Source organism: Ceratina calcarata, unplaced genomic scaffold, assembly GCF_001652005.2.
Source record: "Ceratina calcarata isolate Rehan_Ccalc_2016 unplaced genomic scaffold, ASM165200v1 scaffold546.2, whole genome shotgun sequence".
Lineage (NCBI taxonomy): Eukaryota > Metazoa > Arthropoda > Insecta > Hymenoptera > Apidae > Ceratina > Ceratina calcarata.
This window is the reverse complement of record NW_017176634.1, coordinates 223861-244027: the sequence shown is the minus strand read 5'-3', so window position 1 is coordinate 244027 and position 20167 is coordinate 223861. Positions and strand designations below refer to the sequence as shown.

At 39.9% G+C, this 20167-nt stretch overlaps 3 protein-coding genes across 3 annotated transcripts in view; 1 reads left to right on the top strand and 2 right to left on the bottom strand.

The window, feature by feature from the left end:
* Window positions 1-177: 177 nt before the first annotated feature.
* Window positions 178-8212, top strand: LOC108628888 (proteoglycan 4). The gene is made up of 5 exons (XM_018031113.2): window positions 178-413; window positions 2818-6882; window positions 7354-7471; window positions 7566-7686; window positions 7942-8212. The coding sequence occupies exons 1-5, from the start codon at window positions 323-325 to the stop codon at window positions 8128-8130; spliced, it is 4584 nt and encodes a 1527-aa protein (XP_017886602.1). The 5' UTR covers window positions 178-322; the 3' UTR covers window positions 8131-8212.
* Window positions 8213-8455: 243 nt separating this feature from the next.
* On the bottom strand, window positions 8456-9716 carry LOC108628878 (uncharacterized). Its single transcript, XM_018031088.2, has 3 exons — window positions 9306-9716; window positions 8911-9198; window positions 8456-8744 (listed from the first exon to the last, which is right to left on the bottom strand). The coding sequence occupies exons 1-3, from the start codon at window positions 9516-9518 to the stop codon at window positions 8625-8627; spliced, it is 621 nt and encodes a 206-aa protein (XP_017886577.2). The 5' UTR covers window positions 9519-9716; the 3' UTR covers window positions 8456-8624.
* Window positions 9717-11451: 1735 nt separating this feature from the next.
* Window positions 11452-20167, bottom strand: part of dnt (tyrosine-protein kinase Dnt) — a 22925-nt gene continuing 14209 nt past the window's right edge. The window contains exons 2-8 of the mRNA XM_018031071.2: window positions 18766-18893; window positions 15592-15998; window positions 15229-15414; window positions 14427-14565; window positions 13672-13964; window positions 12916-13075; window positions 11452-12764 (exon numbers count right to left, since the gene is read on the bottom strand). Of these exons, the coding sequence (XP_017886560.1) occupies window positions 12516-12764; window positions 12916-13075; window positions 13672-13964; window positions 14427-14565; window positions 15229-15414; window positions 15592-15998; window positions 18766-18893 (1562 nt within the window). The 3' untranslated portion in view covers window positions 11452-12515. The remainder of the gene's footprint in view (window positions 12765-12915; window positions 13076-13671; window positions 13965-14426; window positions 14566-15228; window positions 15415-15591; window positions 15999-18765; window positions 18894-20167) is intronic.

The window sequence follows — 20167 nt, the reverse complement described above, 5'->3', positions numbered from 1 at the left end:
GCATTATTATTTGTACATTTGCAACAATTATTTGTACAAAAGCAGTCAAAATGACTTCCTTGGGCAATCTAGTGTTAAAATCTGAATTACTCGTGCAATTTTTCGCACGTGTACGAACACCGAAACGTGCCGGAGGTAAGGCAAATTGATGCGAGCGAACGCTATATAAGATGACGGGGACACCGATTCGAGTCAGTCATTCTCTCGCACACTGCGACAACGTCGAGATTGATCAGTTTTTACGCGTTCCGTGATCAGTGATAAACAACAAGAAATTTCACAAGAGGAATCTCGTTGAACGTTTGTTTCCTGCTTGGCAATAATGGATATACGGATCTTGGCATTGTTTCTGTTTATCAGTGTCGCAGGATCGTTCGCTGATCTACGGGCTCCGCTCTTCAGAACTAGGCGAAGTGAGTAGTCATCGAGCGAGAAACACGCAGAACGGAATCACGAAAGTCTCGTGCACTGCACGATTCTCTACTAACGTGGACGCACACACACATACACCGATGCACAAATTCACTGTTCATAGCATTTGTTCCACACTGTCTCGTATAGGCTGTTGATCACACGTTACAGTTAACAATTTTCATAATTAAGGATAAAGCACTCGAAGCGATTTCAAACGTAATCGTGATACTCTCTCCTTTTGTTCATAATTACACTCGCCTTTGTGAATAAGCAGATACGAATGTTGCTTTAAACAGAACTGTGGAAATTATTATTCTAACCACTGAGTTTTCGTCACGTACGCTATGAAGGATAAAACTTGTATTTAATAATATGTTATGTAACATTCGACGTAATCTAAACCGGTAAAAGATGGAAGCAGAATAAATCAATAGATTTTTGATCAAGAAAACAAGCATTTTATGTTTGTCATTAGCAGATTAAATGTTTAGATCTGATGTACAAAATCACAGCCTGGGAAACCTGACGTTAATCGATACCCAGGAACAGGTCTAAGCAGTTATTTATGACACGTACTACGTTTCGTTCTGTTACTTGAAACAAGAATCGGATATTGAAAAAAAAAAGAACTACGCGTGAATAATTTAAGTTTCCAGAAACATGCCTATACGAACATATTTTACGTGTATTCATTCAGTAATTCCGATTGCTTTCCGTCAAGTAATTAAAATGCCATTAAGTCTCCTCATATAATCTATGGGTACAATGTAGCATGTCAATTTTAATTTCATGAAAGATCTCAGTCAGATACTACAAATGAGCAGTATTAAATATAATTAGTGTTTCAATGCCAGGCGAGCAAGTTAATAATAAATCTGATTTAAAATGAGCGGTGAAACAGAAGTGCATGTACAACTCTCACGTTCTTGATTACAGTATTAACATATCTTTGTTTAAAGATTTTAAATAACTGAATCCTTGATTAATCACATTATATTGTTACATACTTCACACTTGAAATATATTTATGTACGATGATATAATAGTTATTGTTAATTGCATCAACTGAAGGAATATTATTACAATCATTTAGAATTCAATGAGTGAAATAAATTTCCATTTTTTTCAAGCATCTTTATAAGAGCTTGAATTTGCATAAGAATCCGCAGTTCACTAGTAACCAATACTACTGCTGCATCTCCATAAAAATACGATAAAAAAAGAAGCGTTTGTTTTTCCAATGCGTGGTTGCCTAATCAGCGAAAAATGCTGGTAAATATTCGTCGTATACGTGTGTACATATCAACGTTGAAAGCGGAAGATTTTCCAATCCTAATAATATCGATAATCGATATTCATCCGTACACATTTACTGCCGCTCGCGCGATGCATTCTCTGCCCGTGGACGACGTGCATCGTGAAAAGATAATAATTCGTCGTAACGTTCGCGGACCGTGATCTCGTTTCAACTTCCACCTTGACCTACGCTGAGATACGCTTTCCTTTAATTTCACTTGTTCTTATTTCCTTTTACAACGGTACTGCAATTTTCATTAGCAGTTTTTGAATGCTCATGCTGTAATAATAAGTGCAAAGGCTATAAAAAAATATTTATTTTTGTATAAAAAATTAATCTCCATTTAAACGGAGAGAGTTAAACTCAGAACTGTTGTCATGGAATTTTCTTGTAACCTTTGGAGCAGGCTACGTTAGACTCCATTAATTCTGAGAACGGCCTTGAATAATACGTCACCTGCTCTCTGTTTATTTTAAGTCGCTTTCCAAATTATGGTTGTAGACAAATTCTGAAATTAAATGATTTACGTCGATAATACCTTGAAGTATAAAAATTTTAATGTCATGAAGTTACGATGAAGATTAAGATTCGATGGATTATCATGCAGCAAACATGTGTAATAAAAACTTTGTAGTGCATGATATGTATATTATTGTAAATGTTTACATTTTCACGTGTTGCACGAGTCGTTGGGAAAATTTATACTTACTTGAGGAAATCAGCGTTTGCACGAATGCGTTTTATCGACTTATGGTGTCATTTTATTGCATGTTCTGTGTTACATGTGAAGTTTCATGTTTGATCTTACTACGTCTATAATAAAAACAGGATAATTTTGTTAATCGAATTGAAGTTCTCGAAAAAGAGAAGACAGGAGAGGCGTTAAAATCTAGCATGTATGTTTAACGTTCAATGATGTTCTGAAACTTGTCTTCTGTGTGCATGCAAAAGGGTGACGGAATGTCCCGAAACGAAACAGTCGGACGACTGCTTGTGAAAGAAGCATGCTAAAAATAACAGTGACATGTGTGAAATGTTGACTACAAAGATGTAAGGACGATTAACAAAAGCAAAAAATGGTGTTTTGTTTCTTTTCATCGACAAAGATGGATTGCAAGAAGAAGATAGCGCATATATGATGGATCTCGTCGAGATATCCAGGGCGAAACGGCAATCCGCAAGTTCGACTACTACTGGAAGCAATAATAAATCCGTTTTCTTCCCACCCATTTCCCCACCAAAATCAGCTACGCCCAAACCTAAAGATACTTCCACAGAAGAACCAGATCCGCCTGATTCAGATTCTACTCCCGATGACAGTACCAAGCCGACTTCACCGATTACGCCAAAGCCAATTTCTAGAATGATGATGCGGACTAAAGCGAAACCAAAAACTACGACTCCCGCATCCACTACACCAGAAACAGATTCCGCGACACCGAATCCGGATCCTGAATCAGATACACCAGAATCAGAAACCTCTGAGGATACTGAGTCTCCAAATTCTGAAGAACCTTCTGAAGAAGCTGACCCAACTACAAAGTCCCCCAAACCGAAATCAAGTACATCGACTCCTAGTCCAAGGAAACCTTCTAAAAGTAAGTCAAACCCACCCAAATCTAATCCGAGTACCCAACCTACTACGACTACTGAGCCTACTGAACCAGACTCTGCAGAACCAGAAGATTCGGATCCTGACTCCCCTAATTCTGAGCCTGAAGATTCGGATCCCACTGATAAATCCACTACACCTAAGACAAATACTCCATCTCCTAGACCAAAGAAGCCTATCAGACCTAGATCTACTCCAAAGAGTAAGCCCACTACGACTACTGAACCTACTGAACCAGATTCAGAACCAAATTCTCAAGAACCAGAAGATTCGGATCCTGACTCCCCTAATTCTGAGCCTGAAGATTCGGATCCCACTGATAAATCCACTACACCTAAGCCAAATACTCCGTCTCCTAGACCAAAGAAGCCTACCAAACCTAGATCTACTCCAAGGAATAAGCCCACCACGACTACTGAACCTACTGAACCAGATTCAGAACCAAATTCTCAAGAACCAGAAGATTCGGATCCTGACTCCCCTAATTCTGAGCCTGAAGATTCGGATCCCACTGATAAATCCACTACACCTAAGCCAAATACTCCGTCTCCTAGACCAAAGAAGCCTACCAAACCTAGATCTACTCCAAGTAGGAAGCCCACCACAACTACTGAACCTATTGAACCAGATTCAGAACCAAATTCTCAAGAACCAGAAGCTTCGGATTCTGAATCTCCTAATTCCGAACCTGACAATTCACCTTCTGATCCAGATGATGAATCCAGTCCACCTGAACCAAATACTCCCGCTCCTACCCCAAGGAAACCTACTAGACCTAAATCAAGCAAACCTAGATCTACTCCAAGTAGGAAGCCCACCACAACTACTGAACCTATTGAACCAGATTCAGAACCAAATTCTCAAGAACCAGAAGCTTCGGATTCTGAATCTCCTAATTCCGAACCTGACAATTCACCTTCTGATCCAGATGATGAATCCAGTCCACCTGAACCAAATACTCCCGCTCCTACCCCAAGGAAACCTACTAGACCTAAATCAAGCAAACCTAGATCTACTCCAAGTAGGAAGCCCACCACAACTACTGAACCTATTGAACCAGATTCAGAACCAAATTCTCAAGAACCAGAAGCTTCGGATTCTGAATCTCCTAATTCCGAACCTGACAATTCACCTTCTGATCCAGATGATGAATCCAGTCCACCTGAACCAAATACTCCCGCTCCTACCCCAAGGAAACCTACTAGACCTAAATCAAGCAAACCTAGATCTACTCCAAGTAGGAAGCCCACCACAACTACTGAACCTATTGAACCAGATTCAGAACCAAATTCTCAAGAACCAGAAGCTTCGGATTCTGAATCTCCTAATTCCGAACCTGACAATTCACCTTCTGATCCAGATGATGAATCCAGTCCACCTGAACCAAATACTCCCGCTCCTACCCCAAGGAAACCTACTAGACCTAAATCAAGCAAACCTAGATCTACTCCAAGTAGGAAGCCCACCACAACTACTGAACCTATTGAACCAGATTCAGAACCAAATTCTCAAGAACCAGAAGCTTCGGATTCTGAATCTCCTAATTCCGAACCTGACAATTCACCTTCTGATCCAGATGATGAATCCAGTCCACCTGAACCAAATAGTCCCGCTCCTACCCCAAGGAAGCCTACTAGACCTAAATCAAGCAGACCTAGATCTACTCCAAGTAGAAAGCCCACCACAACTACTGAACCTACTGTACCAGACTCTGCAGAACCAGAAGATTCGGACCCAGAATCTCCTGATTCCGAACCTGACAATTCACCTTCTGATCCAGATGATGAATCCAGTCCACCAAAATCGAATACTCCCGCTCCTAGCCCAAAGAAGCCTACTAAACCTAAACCAAACAGACCAAGATTTACTCCAAGAAGTAAGCCCACTGATCCAGACGATGAACCAACTTCTCAAGAACCAGAAGCTTCGGATCCTGAATCTTCTGATTCCGAGCCTGACAATTCACCTTCTGATCCAGATGATGAATCTAGTCCACCTAAACCAAACAAACCAGCTCCTACCCCAAAGAAACCTACTAAACCTAAATCAAACAGACCTAGATTTACTCCAAGAGCTAAACCTACGACAACTACCGAGCCTACTGAACCAGATTTTGATTCAGACACTGAACCAAATTCTGCAGAACCAGAAGCTACGGATCCTGACTCTGAGCCGGAAAATTCTAATCCAGCTGATGAAACCAGTCCGCCTAAACCAAAGACGCCGGCTTCTAGCCCAAGGAAGCCTACCAGGCCTCAATTGAACAGACCAAGATCTACTCCAAGAACGAAGCCCACGACGACTACCGAGCCCACTGAACCTGATTTCGATCCAGACAATGAGCCAAATTCTGCAGAACCAGAAGCTACGGATTCTGAATCTCCTGACAGTGAGCCTGACAATTCACCTTCTGATCCAGATGATGAATCTAGTCCACCTAAACCAAACAAACCAGCTCCTACCCCAAAGAAACCTACTAAACCTAAATCAAACAGACCTAGATTTACTCCAAGAGCTAAACCTACGACAACTACCGAGCCTACTGAACCAGATTTTGATTCAGACACTGAACCAAATTCTGCAGAACCAGAAGCTACGGATCCTGACTCTGAGCCGGAAAATTCTAATCCAGCTGATGAAACCAGTCCGCCTAAACCAAAGACGCCGGCTTCTAGCCCAAGGAAGCCTACCAGGCCTCAATCGAACAGACCTAGATTTGCTCCAAGGAGGAAGCCTACGACAACTACTGAGCCTCCTGAACCTGATTATGATGTAGACTATGATTATTCGGAACCAGAAGAGCAAACTGAGCCAGAAACTACACTCTCAAATCCACCTGTCAGATCACCTAATCCACCCAAATCAAACAACCGACCTACCAAGCCGACGAAACCGAAACCAGTCTCCACGACGCCTAACGCAAAGCCCGGTAAATCTAATCCAGCTGCCACTTCCCCTAAAACTGAATCAACGCCAAAGAAACCAAGCTCTCAAAAACCGAGTTCTGGAGAACCAACCAATCCGTTCGCAATACCTTCATTAGATGCTCGTTTCAGTCCAGAAGAAGACGAAACCGCAGGTCCCAGTAAAAAGCCGAAAACAGAATCGAACGAACCCGATAATAATCAATGGGCGAATCCGAGCTTTGGAACGAATCCGGTATATCCGACATTCCCAGAATTCCCTACGTTCTTTATGCCATCCTACATCCCGAACTTCCCGAATTTCAATCCGTATGATCCCAATTCAAACGTCGACGGCGCGATGGACAACGCTAACAGCAATACATGGACTGGTGCCAACAACGGGGGTGGATTCGGGTCGTCTTTCGCCTCTGCCAGTGCATCCGCTGGAGCTTCCGCTGGTGCTGGAGATTACAATCAACCGCCATTAGTCGTGCGGAGAGGGTCCCCCGGAGACGCAAATTCAGCCAACGAGCCGAACATGGTCATGGGATCAAATAACGCACCAGGCAGTATAGCCGACACACCTAACATGGCCAACGTGCCGAATATGGCTGCTAACGCGGGAACTTATAGCAATGTTGGAGTTGGAGGAGGTAATGTTCAATCGGAGAGCAAATTTGAAGACAGCTGAAGACTATCGGATGAATGCATGCACTGTGATGATTGATCCATACGCTGATATCAGACTTATCAAAATTGATACAATTCATAATAACGGAAATTGTATCAATTATTTATATAGGCAACAAGATCTTAATTAGATATCATCATACTTATTACAGTACATAAAATGTGTGTATGTAAAATCGAGAATTGGGGAAGAAACGAAGTAATTCTTTATTTTTATTTTTTTTATTATCGCTATACGCTGCAAGGCCATACAACTTCTTATCGTTAGACATTACGTGTTACATTTGTGCAAACTGCTGTAATAGAAATATGTATAGTAATTCATTAGAAATTCATTGCACTTCATTGTTTAAACCAAAATCAATTTAAAAAACTGATTTTTTGTACGTTTTCAGAAGAAATGTATTTGTATGTATTAAGTTCCTCCTTTATAGGTTCCCCATTCCCGGATCCGAGTTTATTCGCGTTCCCTGGCAATTTTGACAATATTCAACAACAAATGGCAAATAATTTTAAGCAATGGCAAGATCAATTTCAGAAACAGCAACAAGCGTGAGTTGGAGACACTTAATAAACCTTTAACTTACTCTAGCTATTTGATATCCTATCTGGCTGGCCTATAACATGATTCCAAAATGAAACACAGGATCTTCGACGCAACCAATCGTATAGCTTCGGAGGGATCTTCTCTACCCGGTGCGCATACTGCTTATTCTGCTATTAATTTGGGACCAGGCGGTGGTTACCAAGCCGGTGCAATCAATCCGGTGAGTTTTATAAAACTATATTACTTGCACACAATTATTTTATATATGAAATTTTAATGCTGAATAGATTACACTGATGAGTTTAAAGAGATTCTGATTTTAAATACTTCATTCTTGTTGCTATCTATTAATCATTCTAGATGTTCGTAAAAACGTATTTCAGATTACTCAATGAATCACGTTGTTACTTGTCATTTTTTATTATTTTCCCCTGTGACAAGAGATAGAAGAAAGATTTTCTATTTAAATTTTCAGGTTGGACCAGGAATAGAATCGAGATTCGGTGAGGACTTACCTCCACCCTCTGGAAACAGTTTTGGAGTTTTCTCCAGTTCTAGTTCTCAGACCCAGGTTGGTCCGGACGGGAAAACAATTTCTCGCAAATCGTCGACTACAGGTGTCAATGACAATGGGAAAATTACCTTCCGAACAGTACACGATTAAAAGATTTTAATCGAATCTACATAGGCCTTAACCATTTTAACGGAACATTTACAATAATAAATAATAATTTCCAATATTTAAATGTAAAGTTATCTGTAACCCAGGGTTATAAATAATATTTTGAATTATCTACTATATCAAATACAATTAAGTGATCGCTATAAAAATACTCATTTTTTATATATGAAGAGCATGCGATTATGAAACAATTAATTGCATTAAATAATGAGTCCTGTGCTTAAGTTCAAGTCCAAAGATTATCCATTTGCCATTCCATAGACGATAGTCCCGTNCAATGACTATTTTAATATTTTCTTTATTTACTTAATCTATATACGTATAAGTACGCGCGCTGATTTAAATTCCCTTTTGTAAGAAAGTCGGTGAAATAAAATATTCTTATACAGTGACAGAATTTGTATTTTATTAAGCACAATACATAAAAATCTGTAAAAGGAAAATATCGAACACCTTTTACCTTAATAGCTATTCTATTAAGTTTTGCTAAGTGGTGGTTCGATTTTATCATCAACGACAGGCTTAATCGGAGGTATTAATTCGAAAGTTCTTCCACCTTGGTACCAAGGTTCACCGCCTTCATAGCGAGTCTGAATCTAAAGAAATTCATTATAACTTTTACGTAAGCACGAATCGTTCATGTAATATGAGTAAAAAATGCACTATATAATACGAACTTCTCTTTTACATTCTCAAATTTTGATTATGCATTCTTATAAAAAATTATTAGCTATATTAATCATTCGAGGTAATTATATTTACCTGTGGAATGTTATGCAACTCTATTGGTCGTGAGTGATGAAGATTAACAATTTTTTCTACACCACGAACTCCATCCACAATTGGAATATCATCCGTTTTCGAATTAATTAATTTTGTTATAAATTTAAGATGCACATCAGTTATGATGTTACCTTCATCATCTCGTTCAGACGACACAGAGACATTACAAATTCCGTTTTTACACTTGTCTACATCCGACTGTGTTTCATTATCATTCATAGTAATTTGAATATTATTAATAACTGTAGGCTGTCTCGAAGAATCATACTGTAAAATATTTTTACATGTTTTTACCCAACATTATATCCATACTTCCTGTTTTACGATTTATTTTATGATGCTAAATGTACTTCATGTTAAAAATTATTACTTACAATTTGACTTCTTCTCTTCATACCATTTGGTTTAGAAAATTCTTCGAACGATTTAAAAAATCGCGAATCAATTTCTTGACGATTAATTTCATTTAAATCTTCTATACTTTTCCCATTCTCAAATGCAATCTGTGAAGAAACATCTGTGCACGATATCAGATTTCTTGACACTAGCGTCAAGACGAGTATAAAACTGTTTATTCGTTTCTCCATTGTTTGTCTGACTGACACAATTTTGCGCGTATTGAGCTTGAAGTTGTTATGCAAAGAAACAACGAGGCGAGGGAAGGATAAAGATTCAGACAGGATGTGTATAGTATAGTATAGTAATAACAATGATCGCACACGTGTAAGAAAATTGCAGTGACCTCCGTGGAACGGACTCCGCAGAATTCCACAGAAAAGGAAGTCTCAACCCGTTGAAAACGATCGCAGTTGATGAACGGACAGGAGTCGGAGGTCTTAATTACTTCCTGAAGAGTTATCTAAGATGAGATCGAAAACTGACGTCAAGCATTTTGGCGTTACGACTAATTAACGCGAATTTATGACCGTCGGTTATTATATGGAAATTGAAAAGTAGAATAACACATTATTCAACTAAAGTGCACAAACCTTCACGCATTTTTTATCCATTTCATTTCTAATAAGTTCAGTCCTGTGATTGGTCGCCTTAAACTATCATGTTTCATTTATTAATCAATTTTTTATAGAAGTTAGCAGGAACACAAGTCTTAATATTGTAAGCTATTAAAAATGTATTAAATCAGAAGTGTTTCTTATTGTATAGAATTTTAAAAATTAGTATTGGAACACAAGGAAATTTTGAAACTTAAAGACGTATGAGATGCGCAATTTCGCATCCATTGAACACAGCCCCTCGGTATTTAAACTAAAAGGACGCGAGACGCGTGAATGACATTGTGTTGCTCTTTTGACGAGAAAGGTAAAGAATGACTGTTCTGAAATGCACCCGCCGTCGCTGTGATCGCAGTCGGTACATACACGAAGATTGAAGCAATTTTAAATTCCCTCGTTTACATCCAACGTTTGGATAAGCCTCTGTGCAAACGAAGGGTCGCGGGAGCTCATTGAAATTCATTAAAACCCTCGTTGCATCCATTCACTATTGGGAGGTTCCTTCAAACGTTCATTCCGACTTAATCCGAATTTAATAACGACGCAACAGCACGTGATAAAGTTTTTTCAATCGTATTTAATCCTACGTATCTTTCATCATCTCATGTGTTCTATTTTATGTCAAACTAATAATAACATCATAAAATTAATTATAATTGCACATATAAATAGATAAGTAAAGAAAACTATTCGTTAATTACGGAAAGTGGTATTTTAATTATGACATCAATCAGATTATACTTCATGAAGAATTATTTTAATGATAATGATAAAAAACTACATACCTTCACTATTAAACAAAATGCCTAATAACTCGAGGCAATAGAGTGGCTTCTATTTTAAATGTCCTTGTAATTTTGAATTGATTCCTTTCGTCTAATTATATCCATAAACTAGGGAATGAAAAATGAAGCAAACTTGTATGGGATAGGAAACGAAAGAAATTTATCGGTCACATAACTCAAGGGGTCCCGACAAAAGTGGTCCTTTTATCACGGACGATGTATCCGATTACACGCGAAACAGAATCGGTGGGGAGACACCAGAAAATTAGACACGGACTCATCTGTCATTTTAAACAAGACGTCAGGGAGACCACCATTAATTTTGTCACCCGACGTTCCCTGGTCTCGTCTGGCAGACTCGGCGTCGTCGTACAACGCGACGCCACGGTGCAAGGTGCACGAATTACAGGACTCGTTTACGAGACGATATCTCACGGTTTGATGAACGATTTCCGAGAAAACAAAAACTCTTTCGGTCCTCCCCTAGTGTTCTGTTGCTTCAGCCACGATGAAGAACCGCCAAAAATAACCGGTCCAAGAAATCAGCCGTTCTATGTACCATAGTAGCAGCTTTCAAGGGTGTCAGGTCTTGTTTCTCACGCAATCTGGTTTTTACTCAAGAGTTTTTTTACTCCTCGTTGTTATACGGAAATACGCAAATGCATTTAAAACAGCCAAGGAAAGGATTATTCATTTCCCAGTAATGAAAATACCAATTTTTATTGTATATCAATCGATTTATTATGTTTGTAACGTTTACTATTTGTACATTACATTTTACGTTCACTATGTACACATTTCTCGCCAATGACGATTCTCTATTTGAGGGACTGAAAATCGAAACAGTTAACAGATTAATAAAATTTCTTCTATATTCAATTTTACAACAGATACTTTCCTTAAAGTTGAATCAACAAAATATACATACATCATATTAATCTTTAGAAAATAACTAATTTTTATAAATGAAATATGTGATTAAATATATTAGAAAAATTTGCATACTGTTACGGTTCCCAGTCCGCTATTTATATCTAACGTGCAGACATACGCATGTACATATATATGTAGATATATACAAAAATACAAAAGGAGACATTGGCACACTCGAAACACTCATCCTGTGGCAAGCGAAGCGTATCACATCGTTTAAAAATATCCGACACTCATTTTTTCCCTCAATTACACGGTTTCCTGAGCACGGAATTGGCAGTTTAGGTTCATTCAGGATTTGGCAGTTCCTTCAAATACAGGTGCTACGAAATGGTATTGCAATTCATTGAACAGAACAATGGAAGCATATACTAGATATTCGGTTCAGTCTTAACGTAGAAACTTTGTGCATTGTAATAAGCCAATTTCTACCGTGATTTGTTAAATACCTGTTTGTACCTACTTTTAATACATTTAAGACCGACTTATATGGAAAACTCTATAAAAACGAGCTTTGCGACAAGGACTTTGCCTTTATTGTTTTAAAAAGTACAAGCAGAACTATAAATACGCAGCAAAATTATAACAATTTTACATTAACAACAAATGCATTTTATAAATACTTTTATTGTGATTCACGTACTTCATTTAAATCGCGACTATAAAATTGTTACAATTTTGCCAGCTGCGTATATTTCTATAATCACGAATATTTAGTTGACTGAAAATCTTAACATTGCCGTTTAAGTATCACTAACTATGTACACGTGCTCCCAATAATTTTATTTGTATTCGTTGGGAGATCGACGGTCTTCTTCCTACGAGCTGCCCAGCGGGTTCGGGCTCGATATGATTAAACGTATCTGGTCAATTGAGTGTGGAAGTCTTGGAGGCAGACGATCAGCTGACTAAACGTCGGCCTTTCATCCGCGGACATTGCCCAACAGTAAGCCATAACGGCGAACAACTCGTCTGGACAATTTATTGGTTGTGCCAGTCTGTATCCGTTTCTGAGGTAAGTAGCCATCTCGAACGCGTCTACTTCTACGTACGGTTGCTGCGCCAACGTTGTCAGCTCCCATAACAATACTCCGAATGCCCACTGAAAAAAATAAAATAAAAACGTTTCTCAATTCGGTGGTAAGCTCGATCAATCAATTTTCTCTAATATCTCAATGAATATTATTATATCATTTATTAATCATAATTATGAAAGAAAATTAGCTAAATCACAAAAATAGGAGAAAACTTACCACGTCGGAGGCAGTGCTGAAGGTTTTATTAACCAGACTCTCAATGGCGAGCCACTTTATCGGACGATTCTCATTGTCGCCGAGACAATGATAGTCTTGTGGAAACAGGTCCCTGGCGAGCGCGTTGTCCGTGATTTGAACCCTCAGATCATCGTCGACGCTAATAAAATACAACAACGATCGTTAAACGTCTCCGAGGCGTACTAACCGCTAATATAAATGTCGAGCGCGCGCGCTTGTGAAACAGCGATGCGACTATCCCGGTTTAAATTTGTCGATGCTTTCGCGTGGTAACGGCAAAAAGCCGCATAAAAAGAAGCCATGAACAGGATCGTATTAAAGCCGTCCCCGCGAGACGAAACAGTAGCAGACGGTAATTAAACAGTCTCGAGCACGCGTATCTATTGCTAATTAATGCTGCACGGCCAATTAATTTCGTAACGAAACGTAACGACCTCACTCTTTACGATTGACGCATCGCTGGAATATTCAATCCGCTGTCTTCCATGAAACGGTCGATGACAGGAATGTATAAATACGAACAATCGGAATTTCCGTGTTCAACGGTTTCATGCTTTTCACTGAAGAATTTAACTTAATTATGCATAAACACAATCTTTATGCAATTCCATGCAATCATATTTTTATACAATAAAAAAAACAATTTTCTAATATTATTTTTCAGAAATGAAAGAGTTCTATAAATTGTTTGTCTGAATGTTCTCACGAAATGAAATAATCTCTTATTTTACTTACACACAATTTCTGGCGGCCAAATCTCTATGCACGAGCCGCTTCCTATGAAGATACTGGACCCCTTTGGCAGCTTGAAGTGCCATTTCCACGACTTCTTGTGTGGTGAGTGCTCTCGGTGGCCCTTCGCTGCTCAGTTTGCACCTCAGCAAGAACCTTTTCATGTTCTTGTAACCGGTGTGCGGGTACAAGAGAAAGGGTGCGCTTCTGTCTTCGATGGAGACACCCAAAACGGGTAACAACGCTGGATGACTTAAACCGTACAGCGCTAAACCCTCTCGTAAGAGAAGAGCGACCTTCGGAAGAAAGTTAAATACCGCGTTAATTGGGACACTTTATTATGAAACAATGCGTTTTCACGCAACGTGTTAGAAAATGAGGAAAACAGAACGCGTTAGAAAATGAAGTGAATGAAATATTTAATTAAAATGAAGAAGTGTTTACTGAGAAAATAATTACAAATTATTATACATACAATGTAGCAGAAATTAATTCATTTAATTAAGTAAACAGCGAGTATTTGCAGACATTCCTCTCGGCAGTATATTCAAATAATTAAAATGATGTATTTCATATTGTACGCGAATTTGCACGAAACGAGCAGGAAGCATGAGGAGCATTGGCATATAATTACACGACGATATTGCTCGGCGCTAATTACCGGCCAGTCGAGAGGAGGCCCGGAACAATTTGATTAATAATGTTGAAAGAACACGAAAGTTAATTGGCGGACGTAAAGAACCGGAGAATCGGTTTACCTGCGATTGCGATGCATGCTCGGCAGCAGTCTTCACTAGGACATCCCTCGGGGAGGACGCGCCCTCCTCGTGATAACTGCCTCTGTACACGCGACCAAATGTGCCCTCCATCTCGATGCTAAGGAGGCGTACCCTGCATCTGTAACGCAACCGCGAGATTACCTACCTACCCCGTGATATTCATGACCGTTGCGGACTGTCTATAATTATTCCGTACAAACTTTGAAGTTGTTTTACGAAATTATTGGGAGCCTGAATCGGCCAGGGGACGAGCAGCAAAACGGAAGCGACCCGAGTAATCGGAACAGGTTAACGCGTTTAATATTCTCTTTTCTTGTTTATGTTCACACAGACGTTTCATCTACTGTTGTGTGCGAAAAGTATGATGCCTCTGTTTCTGGTGTATTATTTTATACATTTATTAATGACTGAATAAAAAAAACTCTTTATGAATTTGCTTTGAGTATTTCATTAATAAGTCTTTGATAAATCATGTATAGTTACTTGATTAATCGCTATATTGAGACCGTCTTTATAACATCTGCAGAGCGGCTGCTTGAAACCGTGATTTGCGTTTCATTTACGGGTTAATAGAGCATCGCAAAAGGAGAAGTCTTTCCGATTCAGAATTTATTCAACTAATTAACTTTATTACGAGTACGAATATACTTTCAAACCGAAAAAATTGAAGGTTTATACATGTAATTAAAAAATATAAAAGAGACATTTATTTAATTCAATGACTTGAATATTTTAATCATTCTTTATTCATGACGATTGATCGGAATGTAATTGTATTTACCTTTGGACAGTGATTTCTTGAATTCGTTCGTGTAATTCTCTGCTGGGTCGATCGTCCAGCCTTCTATAAGTAGAGGTAGAAGTTGCAGACGCAGGTGGTGGTGTTTCGGGTGACAAAAAGGTTTGTGCAGGTCCGACTCCTGTTCCCCTTTCTACGCTGCACGCCGAACTGAGTCCCCTCGATTCCCTTCAAAATTAAAGTTCCAATAATTTCACAAATGTTCAATTTAAGGATTTCAAATTCCCATAATTAGATAACGAAAAATATTGATCTACATTTAAATTTGTCAAAAAAAGTAAAGCTTCGTTAGTGATTCCCATTAAATCATTGAACGAATGCGGTGGTCTTGGGTAAAGCACTTACTGAAGAGGATCCCGATGCCTCCGGGTCTTCTTGTCGCGGACGTAGTAAGCGATAACGAGTACGAAAATGGCAGCGATGAAGGCACACGCGCAACCGATCGCGGCGTAGAACACTTGTCCGCCAGAAGTGGATCCGGAAGCCGCTACAAGGACTTCCTCGGCCTCTATGTTGCTCTTATCTTTCAGACAGATTTTCTTTCGTCTGAAGTCCAGACTCGTCGTATTTCGTCGCGACAACGACACGTTTATCCGGAGGCTCAGATCGACTTCCGCATCGTACGGTCCACAATGCAACGCCAAAGCCCAGGTCTGTAGACCGCCAACAGGAATTTCGCCGGCTTGTGATATGTTTAGAGAACTGCTTAGAGCTGACGGGTTGCTAATGTCCACGGACATCGTGTACGGCAACTGGAAATGGAGAAATTTCACAAATATTTCCTGGATCGCTGCTAGCTCACATTATTACTATCATTATCGCTATTATCGCGTACACGAATACGTACAGCAAATTACTTCTTGTCAGTTATAATCCTAATGTACGACGAGATTAAAAATAGACTCAGTCGTAGTGTGTATTTAAAAATAAACGAGGCTTCGTGAATCTAATAATAATTCAATTATGTTAAAAAGATGTTATCGAGTAACAGTTTAGTCGCGCGGATGTATTGCAATTTCACGAGCCTCGACATGTCCGACTAAAATAAGTACAAAATGAGCTTGCATTTCCTTGCCGTGACACGCGCTTATCCACGTGCATTTCGAGCGAAACGAGCAATTTCCCGATGGGTTCACAAGAAAAAATATACAACAAAATGCAAATCACGGAGTTTTCTAATTTACATGGAAAACAACTATTTGCATCGCGCGATAGTAGCAGAAGGTACGAAGTTAATGGAAGACAGAAAAGGAACAAGCGAAGAATAGATTCTTTGTCGAAAATTGTAACAAACGGATGTCAGAAATGCGAAGGACGGAAAGGAGTTACCACTTGCTCGTAATCACGCGAGCGTTGAACCTTCCTATAATCTGAAACGTACCATTCTCGGAAGACAATTTACGTCCAGCGGAGAGCAAAGTGAATCTAGAGGACCGCGGGCGAGTGGAGCCCGTGGAGAAACGGAAGAACAAGAGAGATTCGGTCGACTGGAAAAGGAAGAGGAGGAAAGAAAGGCTAGAGGAAAGAAAAAACGAGAAAGTCGGTTTGAAAAGTCGAAGGGAACTCGTGGTCTGATCACCGGCTGGTAACGCTGATCGGTTTCCAACTATTTAAACGCTCCAAAGCTCCACCTCGTCGACGTAGCATCTCGTCACTACCACGCCACGCTGTACGTAGAGCTACAGATACTCTAGCCAGCGTTACGTGCGCGTTACTTCGGCTTGCGGTCTTTTACGACTGTACGAGCGAGACCAACTACGTGCTGACAGTGAATGCCTCTGTAAACCGGCTAACCATTCGACTTAAACTGTCAGGCATCTTTTTTTTTATGATTTCCTTTTTTATTTCTCCCTTCGTTTTCTGTACGCGTCAAAACAGCCCGGGGACTTTGCTGGGAACTCGTCAAACGACGCGGCTGCGTGAAATTTTACGAACATGCTCCCTTGAAAAGGATTCTCTCTTCTTAGAAATCGTCACATGTTTCACTTACTCACAACGTAGCATATGTCGTTTGTGAAACATTGATTACTGGAAATGGAAATTATTTTTATCCAAGTATTCTAAACTTCGGAATGATTATAAACAACTGTTATGTGAAATTCATGTATCAATGGCGCTGGACTTTACCTCAGCACTGCAGCTAGTAATGAATATTTTTCTTTACGTTAGATAAATTATATTTTGTGCAACTACGCGATTTTGTACAGTGACTCATTGCTTAGTGGGGTGGTGAACTGCTTCTTGGTGATCTCGTCGAGACCTGGGTGGTTAGATTGACAAAGTGGCGGCGAAAAGTGGACAGAATGCGGCACGGTGTCGGATTGACTCGTCGACGATGCGCGGAAGGAGAGGAGAGAAAAAAAAAAGGAACAGCGAGTCGGGAGTAGGACAAAGTGGTCCGGCCACTTCTTCGAGTTGTCTCTGATGGAAAGAAGGAAGGAAGGAAGAGGTGGAAGAAGGAGACGAAGAAGAGACTGATGACCAGCGTCGAGACATCCGTCACCTTTGCGACAAAACCGAGTGTCCCGAATGTCACTGGCTGCCTGCCAATCAAACTGACCACGTCTGAGGTATATCGAACCCTTCAGTGTCCTACAGATTCATCCTAGTACCGATACACAAAGATTTATCGTACAGTGGAGTAATACAAGAGTGTCTTATTTATAGATTATATAAATTCTCTTCTTTGGTGTCTTATTAAGCAATTACTTTATATGTATAAATGAGAAGTTGAATTTTTTTTAACAATATACAACGCAGTTATTAGGAATTCCTGATAATATCTATCATGCTGATTACTTTTCAAATAATGAAGAAAATCTCCCTCTTGACTTTATTCTCCATTGCACAATGCGAGTTAATCTGTTTGTACCGTCTGCGATCGAAAAATCCCAGCGAAATAGCTGACGGAAACAATAATCGGGACAATTTAACAAAACTATTCTCGTCGATGAAGAAATCCCAATAAACTCGTTTCGACGAGACAAAGAAGACTAGCAAGAGGTAAAGTGCCGCGCCGCTGGTTCTGAATCCGAGAAACGGAAAGGTCGGACATGCCTCGATAATCCGGATAAGCACGTCGCGTAAAGGGCGCGAAAGGAACATAGAGAACAAGGGAAGAGGGTTCGATCTGGGTTGGCGACCGTTCAAGCTTGAAAAGTCCTTCATCAGAGATCCGTCCGAAGAGACGGCTTCTGTCTGCGAAGATCTCGCCAAGACGCGGATTCCCTAACGAGCAAATTCAGCATTGGTTCTCGCTCCGCTTCGGACAGCTTTGATCTCGTCAAAGAAATGTAAATAGGGAATAAAGCACGCAGAAGACGCGGAGGTCGCGCTCTAAGAGGTCGTGACACCTCTTCTCATTAAGGGTACCGGGGCGCGGTGTTCTTGCGCTTCAAAGTCTCGCCTTTTAAACCGGCCGTCTGTCCGTGCTCGAGATTTGCCGCCGTTTCAGAAGAATCATCGTGGAGGAATTACATCAAAGGTTCGCTCTCGCTCCTCTTTGTATATAGAACTTACCGGTCTGCCGGCGAGATTTTCCCAAGTGAAATGCAGCTTGTGAACCTGCGCTGGCACTGGCACGACGAACTTAATGGCGTACTCGTTAATAACGCCCTCCCGTACGTAAAATAATTCCGCTTGGAGACCTGAAATGAAATAACAGTTTATCGATCAATTAAAATCTTCAAACTACAAACATTAGGAATGAGTGACTACAAAGTACAGAAGATTTTTATTGTTACAAAAACAAAATACGTTCCACAGTCTTTTCTATCTAATTTAATCAACTGGAGCCCTGAGTGCCATTCGATTTCCCTTTGTAGAAGTCTTATCAATTATTAGTAGAATTCACCCTATGTGATTTCGTCCAGGAAACGAAAGCAATGATGTCATTACGAAAAGGGGGAGAGACAATAGGTGGTCGATTTCGTGAGTAAAAGACGGTCAGGTATATCAAGGGTGACTCAGAACTGTGTAATCGTGTTAAGATTAAACCCACAAATCTAGCTGTCACTATTCATAGCCGTGTCATGATAATAAAATATACTATTACTGCCACAAGTATCTTAACTATGATTTTTGTTTTTCACGGAATGGCACGATGTCTTGAGACCTTGGTAAGTGTAATCGACTGTTCAGACACGAATACAAATCGTGTGAACCGAAGCGAATCCGAATGGAGACCCTGTTTCTCTTTACAATTTACCGAGTGAGAAGGGATAAGTGATGGTAGTACGAGCACATTGTCTCGGAAAGAAGGTGGTCTCGCTCTGTCGAGTCGTCGGGCTTGTTATACGTTTGCTATATATTTTTCCAACACTTCGGCGAGGTTTAGAGAAACATTTAAATGTCTACTGCGTTTCTTCTGCGCTAATTAAAACTGCGTTATGTATCATCTTGTATTTTTCTTGTATCTCTGGAATACGTTCTTGCCTTCTTCATTCATACAATTTTACTTTGCATTTCATCAAAAAGATGAAAGAACGTGAACATGTTAGGGAGATAATTATAATAATATTACTAGATTAAGGATTATGTCGTGACTATTGTTATTTCTTTCACCTTTAAGGAACCTGAAAAAGATTTTAAATACCATTCACGTGAAACAGTTAACAAATACTCCCAGGACAGCGCAGCAACACCTGGATGTTACGCTACCGAGTAATCCGCATTCAGGAGCCGCAAGGTTACGTGGGCGAGACGGTAAAGATGGGAGATCAAAAGGAATAAAACGAAAGAAAAGCGAAACGGAGGTAGGAAGATCGCGCGGTAGGGAAAAGGACGCGAACAGCAGGTCGCGTCGCGTCGTCGTGTACCCCCTTGGAGGGTTCCTATGCTCGTTGTATCAGATAGGACGGTTAACGAGGCACGAGTCGGATTTTTAAGTCACCCGAAGACAATGTGCCGTGGCCCCCACAAT

What these genes read in the sequence shown, in the direction of transcription:
- LOC108628888 (XM_018031113.2), top strand. Translation starts at nt 323, where the DNA reads ATGGATATACGGATCTTGGCATTGTTTCTGTTTATCAGTGTCGCAGGA. An exon ending in GCTCTTCAGAACTAGGCGAA is followed by an intron (nt 414 to 2,817) that starts GTGAGTAGTCAT and finishes TCATCGACAAAG; the next exon opens with ATGGATTGCAAGAAGAAGAT. An exon ending in TTTCAGAAACAGCAACAAGC is followed by an intron (nt 7,472 to 7,565) that starts GTGAGTTGGAGA and finishes AATGAAACACAG; the next exon opens with GATCTTCGACGCAACCAATC.
- LOC108628878 (XM_018031088.2), bottom strand. Translation starts at nt 9,518, where the DNA reads ATGGAGAAACGAATAAACAGTTTTATACTCGTCTTGACGCTAGTGTCA. An exon ending in TGAAGAGAAGAAGTCAAATT is followed by an intron (nt 9,199 to 9,305) that starts GTAAGTAATAAT and finishes AATATTTTACAG; the next exon opens with TATGATTCTTCGAGACAGCC. An exon ending in AGTTGCATAACATTCCACAG is followed by an intron (nt 8,745 to 8,910) that starts GTAAATATAATT and finishes GAATTTCTTTAG; the next exon opens with ATTCAGACTCGCTATGAAGG.